Source organism: Adiantum capillus-veneris, chromosome 18 (genome assembly GCF_014529385.1).
Source record: "Adiantum capillus-veneris isolate H3 chromosome 18, ASM1452938v2, whole genome shotgun sequence".
In the NCBI taxonomy this organism is placed as follows: domain Eukaryota; kingdom Viridiplantae; phylum Streptophyta; class Polypodiopsida; order Polypodiales; family Pteridaceae; genus Adiantum; species Adiantum capillus-veneris.
This window is the reverse complement of record NC_140948.1, coordinates 151839772-151848305: the sequence shown is the minus strand read 5'-3', so window position 1 is coordinate 151848305 and position 8534 is coordinate 151839772. Positions and strand designations below refer to the sequence as shown.

The window sequence follows — 8534 nt, the reverse complement described above, 5'->3', positions numbered from 1 at the left end:
TTCCGGAACCTTTGCGAACAATGATGCAAAGAGGACCTTTAAAATCGAGAGAGGAGAGCTATATTCATGTAGCACATACAAAATAATCTTTGACAAGTCTTTGATTTGATAACATCTAGTTGTTTGTTCCTAAAATATCATATAAGGTGAGTGAGTTACAATATTGTGTCAAAAAGTGTTATAAATGCGAAGGGAAGCTCTGACATTGTGAATATTGAGCTGGAGGAGATTGCTAGCGGCCAGCCGGAGCTGAATATGCAGGAGAAAGGTGTCGTAGGTACTTGATGTGGTGGGGGGAACGCAGCCTCTTTTAGTTTTAGAAGAGCCATGAAGTAAACAACATGACACCGGCACAAGCACAATGGGCAAGGAAGGCATCACATGATGATGATTCCTGATCAATTGCCAGGCAATACTATATCAGATAAGAAAAGCTGTATTTTGAGAATGCAATATGTACCTTATATGCCATGCGTTTTTTATCAAAGAGATCTAATTTGAAAGTGTATTAGACAAACATTTTCACCAATACGCTGACTACTAACACAAAATGCTTGCAAGCTGCACTCGAAGCAGTAATTAATTGACAGAGAAACACATCGGAAAGTCAGATTGAATGTACACGGATTTTATACCAGTTTTGGATCTTTCAATGATCCTGCAGCATCAAAGCCCTACGAGTAGTCCAAAATTATCTGAGACGAGATGTCTTCAGTTGCGCAGTTACAAGTAGTACGTTTAACAGCCGGTATTCGTAGTACCGCTGCACCAAATGTTAAAAGCTTCAATGTATTGTTTCTCTCACCTTCTGTAGAATGCACCAGTTCAAAAATATCAGCCCTATCTGATTAGCTCCTGCTTCAGTTAATGCTAGCAGATGCAAGGAGGAGGTGCTCCATAGGTATAATTTCTGGTGGTGGGTATGTGGCCTGCTGGCCTTTTTTGATGAGCCTCCACGACTCGCCAATGCTGCTGATGGCATGCAGCTGATGGCACTTGAACTCGTTGTCGCTTTACCCTTGTAAACCTGGGAAACTCATCGTCCACCTCATCGTCGTTTGCAATGCTACTACTGTTTCCCGGCATACATGAGATAGAGATATTCTGCCCCACTGCTACTGCTGGTGTGACGCTGCCGAGAGGCATGGCATTCATGGTGGAAGTTGGAGATCCTACTGCTGGCCGCGCCGCGCATGTATGAATATGGTTTGTAGTGCTGGAGACTACAGCTGGCTCTTTCTTTACCATGGGTTGCGCAACTTGAGCCGATGCAGGTCGATGCCCAGATGTCCTCCTCGCGGTGTGCACACCTGCATTTCGCATACTAGTACTCTTCTCAACAATATTGTGGTTTAGGGTACCAGGAATTACAGGTTCTTTCTTCAATGCCTTGGGCTGCACAGCTACGTCAGCTGCTTGAGCTGATACAGAACAGCCAGCAGGAGTGTGAATTTTGCTGCCAGTGTTTGGAGTAGGGCTCTTCTCGACGACATGGCTCAGGGTCTTCTGGCCACAGTTCGAGACGTTGAGGACAACCCAGGGATGATGCAAGACTTGCTGGAGGGTGATGCGATGTTGGGGGTCCTTGCAAAGCATGCCTCTGAGGAGGTCCTGAGCTGAGGCAGCAAGGTCGATGGACCCATCCAGAGAGAGCTTGTTGGAGAGGATGGCAGCATGGATGTCTTTGTCGGAGGCATCGTGAGCAAGGTGCTGGATGAAGGGCATGGTGTCAGTGAGCATGAGGTAGAGGAGGACCCCGAGGCTCCAGATATCTATGCGATGGTCGTAGCGTCCTTGGATGAGCTCCGGCGCACGGAAGGTCGAGGTTCCAACATGGGGGTCATCAAGCCTCTGCCAGGGATGCTCCACCCTCGCAGCATGCCCAAAGTCTGCCAGCAACACCTCATGTAGCTCTAATGAATATAGTCCTGGTGCACCTGCAGCAGCTAGTTTAGTACTAATTATAGAATTACTCTGCAAACTAGAATTCATGTATTCTTGTGCACTTATACTCTGCATTTGCATTTTGGTGGCCTCATACCTGCGAAAAAGCACATTCCCAGGCTTAATGTCACGGTGGACGACGCCCCGAGCATGGCACGAGATGAGGGCTCGGGCCAGGCTCGCCACAACGTGGGCAGCCTCCCTTTCATGGAGGATCGGGCATGCATCGAGTCTATCGAGGAGGTCACCCGCGTCGCAGAAGGGGGTAAATAAATGGACGCACCCGTCATCGCCCTCGACCTTTGTGATGAGGGGCAGGATGCCAGGCAAGCCACGAAGGTGGTGAAGAAGCTCTGCCTCCCGCAGCAAGTTTGCGTTCTCAACGGCTTCCTTGGGCCTCATCTTTATAAGCTTCCTCTTTTCAGACTTCTTCGGCAAAGTCGATGATGATGACGACGATGCGAGGAGGACCTTGTGCTGACGCTCACGATGGGAGGCCAACACCTTGCAAGCGAAGCGATTGCCAGACGCAGGGTCGCGGCAGAGTAAAACCAAACCCTGCCCTCCCCAACCGAGCTGCTTCACGGTCTCCAGCCCTAAGTCCTGCTTCACCATCTCGCAGCAGGCCCGCCCTTCTGGATCACCAGATGTGCCCATGGCAAGTACGAGCTTGGAACGCATTGTTATACAGGCTAGCTTGGCGTCTGCTAGGCTCTGCTTCCTGCTTCGTCGAATATGGGAGTAGTCCTTTTCTGTTTGTTGAGGAAATGAAGAAATGCCCGAGAATGTGTAGCCGGTAAACATAACGGCTATTAAATTAAAGCACGCGAAAAGCGATGAAAGAGCAAAATACCCCTCGGAAATTCCTAAAATAGCCCTCAAATTTCCAAAATTTCTCAAAGATGGAAAAAATTGTAGCCCACACAAGAAGATTGATTGTCTATCAATACAAGATGCTAAAACTAGAAGTTGAGTTGGTATGTAGGCTTTGGAGATGAATTGCTTCATTAATTTTAGGCATGATTGTTTTTTTTGCGAGGTAATTTGTTGCAAATTACCTGCTAAGCACTCAAATACGGATTTAAATTGTCAAAAAGGAATAGAGATTAGAAAATCTTGAACAATCCACCCAAAGGGAATTTTTGAAATCTGAGGGGTATTTGAGTGTTGAGTGGGGATCGAGACAACGTATTGCACCTAATTCACAACCTAACCCCACTGTGGACGGAGGCAGAGGCAATCCGCTTGCCTACAAATTCTGCTGCCCTGCTCGTTTTCACACAATGTGGTAGCTATTAGCTGTAAATCAGCCTTTGAAGCTTCGCTCACTTTTCATGCAAGCAAGAAGGCAGACAAACTCCATTGCCTGACGAGGGGGGGAAGGGGGTCGCCAAGGCTTTTTGTGGGTCCGGAGAGGTGTTCTGCTTTTTCATCCAAGATTTTCTTGCCGCTCTAGCTGAACACCCCTCTTTCTTTCTTTGCCGCCGTGCCATCTGAACCCAACCACATTAAAGGTTTCACTTTGTTAGAGCAATAGTGTGCTCATATAAGGGTCGGTCGAACCCCTGTGAGTAGGGCGCACAAGGGGGGGAGATGAGAAAAGGTCACACCTCCATTTGAAAATAGGGAGAAGAGAAAATCAGGGGAACACTATTGTAGAACCTACCCTTTTTTATTATGAAAATCGACCCGTGAATGTACACAATGAAGGCAAGGGGTTGCTTATACAGCAACCTCAGTGAATTGCGCTACCCAAACTTTGAGAAATAAGCAAAATAAATACCTGAAAGAACAAATAAATAATGGGATCACATTGGCCAATTCATTTGAGATGCCAAAACCCTAAGTGACCCTCTTTGCAACTCATAGTGGACATCAATAGTGACACCAAGTCGATGAAGGAGCTACCATGGACACCCCAGTATCAAGCCTTGGACTACTAGATACCCCTCAGTTTTGCTACCCTTAACATTTTACCCAAGAATGATGCCATCTTGAGCATCAATTGCCTTTGTAAAAAATTTGATTGTAGACCACACTATGTCCAGGAATCCCCATTTGTGAACGGTGAACGCATCACATCCAAAATATAATATTCCCAGAGAATGAAACCTGAAACACATCCTATCCGTGATCCGACCAACAACATTGGATTGGTGCACTCATCCATAGTGTTTTAGATACGTTTGATTGGTTCCCTCCTAGATGCATGTGCCTTGAACTCGGACCTACGGGTCCAAACATCGATAACTTGAACTCCAACACAAGGGTCCAAACTAATTATAGGGAGCATTGTTTGCCCATCTCTGCCATTCACAAGCCTCTCTCTGGCTAACGCTAGTGGTGGCACTTGTGTTTTGACTAGAAATCTGACATCGAGCTAGGTGGCTGCCACCACATGTGCCATGCCGATCTCCTTTGTCAAATCTTTATGATCGAATCTCTATCCAGCTTGCCTTTATCTTTATCTTCATGTGAGTTCTTGCCTTAGGGGGGGTCACTATGTGTAATTTGTTTATATCAAGTACATTTAAGGACTATTTTTAAAACTCCTTATCTGTGAATTTTTGACTAGTAACATGTTGAAGTTGAAAAATCTGGTAATCTGGTATCTTCTCACACTCCAAAACTAGTGGCACTGAATCCCAAGATGCAAAATAATCTCCAATCTCTTCACCTCTTCCATTCTGCTCCAAAAACTCCTTCAATAACTCTTTCAAGTCGTCGTAGATGCCCCTCTCTTGGGCTCTAAGATCCTTGCCTCCAAAGGCCGCACTATCCAAAGTTGATCTAAGTCTGTACCATCTCCCAAGCCCCTCCTCCACATGGTTTTCACACTTCCCAAAGCCAATCAAGGACAAACCTTCCATCAGCATTTTAAAATGCTTCAGATGGAGCGATCGTGGAGAGGGGGGGATGTCGCTAGGAAGGGGAGTGCATTTCAGAACGCTACAGTGGAATCTGTGCCAAGGAGGGGCCACTGTTTGCTGACTACATTTTAAAATGCATAGCAGACAATGTTGTAGGGAGGAAATTGGTCGACATCAAAGGGTCTCCTGAGGGCAACGTTTCAAAATGTTCCTGACAGGGAGAGTAAGGGGCACAGTGGACTGTCGACTTAGTGTCTCAAAACGCTAATGATAGAGAGGGGGAAACTGGCACGGACAAGCAGAGGGAAGGCTCCACAATGTTTTAAAATGTAGGAGGTAGTGAAAGGGGAGGATGACGTCGACAATAATGGAGTATCACTGGCTCTTCTTTGCTGCTATGCAACTTAGCCTCCACCAAGGCTCAGACTTACCATGTCAAAGTCGACGATGTGGAAGTGTAGAGAGAGAGAGAGAGAGAGAGAGAGAGAGAGAGAGAGAGAGAGAGAGAGAGAGAGAGTCTCATGAACCAATCAACCTTGGAATGAATAATTGAATTTGTATACAATAGGGGCAAGGGGTGAACGTTGCCTTCCAAGTCTTCTAATTGACGTTCAATTAGTCCAACGGTCCCCTATCTATCCTAAACGTGCACTAATTTGCCATTCATTTACTACTCTTAAACCCATTTTAACAAGTTTATGATTGCGTTCTTTTTGCTAAATTTTTTGAATTTTGTAGTCCAACATTTACTAACACTCTCTAACACCGAGTACGCCCTACAATCTACTAAAACTAAGTATAAAGGACATATGAATGCCCTGGAAATTCCACTTTTACAAGCATTTCTTTTTTACTCATACCAACAAAAATAACATATATTTTTATATTTCAATGTCTCATTTCAAAAGTACTTCTTTTTTACCATAACCAAAGATGCTTCTTTACAGATTTAAGTTGACATATGGAGTCGACCAATGATAACGATATTTTTACTTTGCACAATCAAACCTTAACTCTCAATTTCCCATACGCTCGTTCTTTACACAATACATTGGTGAAATATTGCAATATCTGTATTCAATTGATTTATTTTTTACAAATGTTCACTTTCTCCCCAATCTAAATGCTTCTAACGTGGAAGATTTTCTAAGTTTAACCTCTAGCAGACATTCACAATGATGCAGAATAAAAAATATACATGCAAGTCCATTTTATATTCTCAGCTATGTATCAAATTCTTATGCTTAACATTCAAATTTATTTGTTATTGTAGAATTGTATGTTTATATTTATTTATATTGCAAATTGTAGATCAACCTTCAAGTGCTTTGAATCGTCTTGTTATGATTGCTTTGGACCAATAGCTTGGCTTCTATTTCCGACTTTTGGAGGATAGTCTTGATTCTTCAATCAATTTCCTTCCATCTCTCTCTTCAGTTTGCAAGTAGTCAGTCTCTCCTCTCAATTCTTCATACACACACACACACTCTCACACAAGCAAGCAGCATTCTAATTCTCTCTATTTCCCATTCTTTCTCTGTTTCTGCTTTCAATTTCTGCTTCTCTCTCCTATTCTCTTTTACTCTCACGTTTTTTTAATTCTCTCTCTACCTAAGCTTACTACACACACACACACTCATTCACATACAAGCAACCAGCCCCACACTAACACACACACTAACTCTCAAGCAAGAAGGCAAAGCTACGTACGAGTGCTCGAAAAATGCCTAGGTTTAGTGTAATCCCACCTACAAATTTTGAATTTACCTCTAAATTTTATATTTGAAGGTGGGAAAATCTATAAAATTTTGAAAAAAATAGTGTAATTTGGTGTCTCAAGCCTATCTCGCTCACTTACTTGAACTTGGTAGACAATTCATTTACTCTCGTGTCCACCAAATCAATCATCAAAAGAAAATATTTTAACGTTGTAAGGACCATCCTAAAAGATCTTAAAGATCAATAGCAACAAGTCTTAAGGTCAAAACCTATCTCACTCCCTTTTACGCTACAGATAGCAAACCTCTCCCTTTTCCTTGCTCAAACTCTAGGGATGAGCAATTTTAACATCGTAAAAGACAATCATATAAGACGACCTTCATTAGCTATTCCAACAAGTCATGAGCTCAAAACCTCACTATGGTGATTGTTTAGGAAAAACGTTCGCTACGAACATGTTTTCAAATAGTACTAATAAATATATTTAAGTAGACTTAAAACTCACAAAAATAAAGTTAAACACATCATAATGTAGTTAATTTGTATGCAAATGCATCTAAAATGCCCATGCAGATCCCAAGTTACCCCAGTTTTGATACCAAAATAAAAAATATCTTGGTGTCTGCATTCCTCCGCTACTGAAACTTGAAGTCATCCTTGGCGAAAAAGAAAATATCTTCAACAACATGAAATCTTCTTGAACTGCTGCAACTCCCCAGCTTGACTGCTACACTCTAAAAAATAACTGGCTCCCCTCCTTAACTGTGAACGCCCTCATGAGCATAAAGCCTGTAATACATTACACTAACACCAGTACTCTGTCCATTCTTACTTATTTTAAAACAGGAACTAGATTTGTTTCAACAATAAAACCGTTAATCAGTCAGTCAGTGACAACTCAGTGACAAATTAATAAACACTAGACATAGTTATATAAACATGTTAACCCCAAAAAACGTATATACCCTCACTAACTAGCATTTATAAAGATTTAAAAATCACAAACCTAAACCTCACCAATAGCAACTAAAATTAATAATAAGGTGACTAGTTAATGGAATAACTATAAACCGCCCTAGGCAAGACAATAAATTTATTACTGTTTAATAGCAAGACAACCCCCGTCCATGGCGCTAGAGCTCTATAGAGGTAAACCAATTAACCCCTATATTATAAAAATTATGTACAGTATTCACATCTAAGTGGAAGTCATTCCCCTTAATTTAAGTTCCCTTGTTTTGAATTCCCAAATTTTCAAAAAAAAAAGACTCTAATTGTTGTTTTTTTCATACATTAATTTTTTTAAATATTATTTTTATTTTTATTTTTACAAGTCACGTAGGACTTTGTTATTTCTCGCATGCATTCCACTCTCACTACTGCGTCGAGCAGGAATTATTAGCACTTACACTTCCACCCCGTACAAATCGTGGCTACGGCTCGTGGCTCTATCACTAGAGAAAAAGTAGACCCACTTGCCTACCAAACTTGTACGACGACGGTCACACAACATATAACATAAAAGTTTTGTTCTATTCTCCCCTTGGCTCATCATTAATGTAAATTAACTAGCATATCGCCCATACTCTAGAGTTTGAAGGTCTATACTCCCAACCATAGATACCTACATCACTTCTAAGGGATCGCTAGATCACCATTAAGAGCATAAATATATTGCCCAAAACTAGTTTAGCTACAGTGACTCTATTAAATAATCACCTTGACTACCTCTCTCAGCCACTAACAGCTTGGTCACCGATCGGTGATTGCTAAGTCTAGATAAAAGAAAGTTAAAAAGAATATATAAACCCCCTAAGCTAACAAGCTTGACTATGAATAGTGTGGTATTAACTTGTCACTGACACATCTATTACAGAAAGCATAAAATGATAAAAACTAAAAAAGAAGAAGAAAAAATGAACATTATAGTTAGAAGTAAACCACCTGTTTAATCTGCTTGAAAATGCTCCACTTTAGAACTACATCCCCAGATACAGCTTT

General features: G+C 41.9%; 1 protein-coding gene across 1 annotated transcript; it reads right to left on the bottom strand.

Moving 5' to 3' along the window:
• Positions 1-557: 557 nt before the first annotated feature.
• LOC147436647 (uncharacterized) lies at positions 558-2711 on the bottom strand. Its single transcript, XM_086488203.1, has one exon. It carries the CDS (start codon positions 2623-2625, stop codon positions 871-873), a length of 1755 nt encoding a protein of 584 aa, XP_086344329.1. The 5' UTR covers positions 2626-2711; the 3' UTR covers positions 558-870.
• Positions 2712-8534: the final 5823 nt, after the last annotated feature.

What these genes read in the sequence shown, in the direction of transcription:
- LOC147436647 (XM_086488203.1), bottom strand. Translation starts at nt 2,625, where the DNA reads ATGCGTTCCAAGCTCGTACTTGCCATGGGCACATCTGGTGATCCAGAA.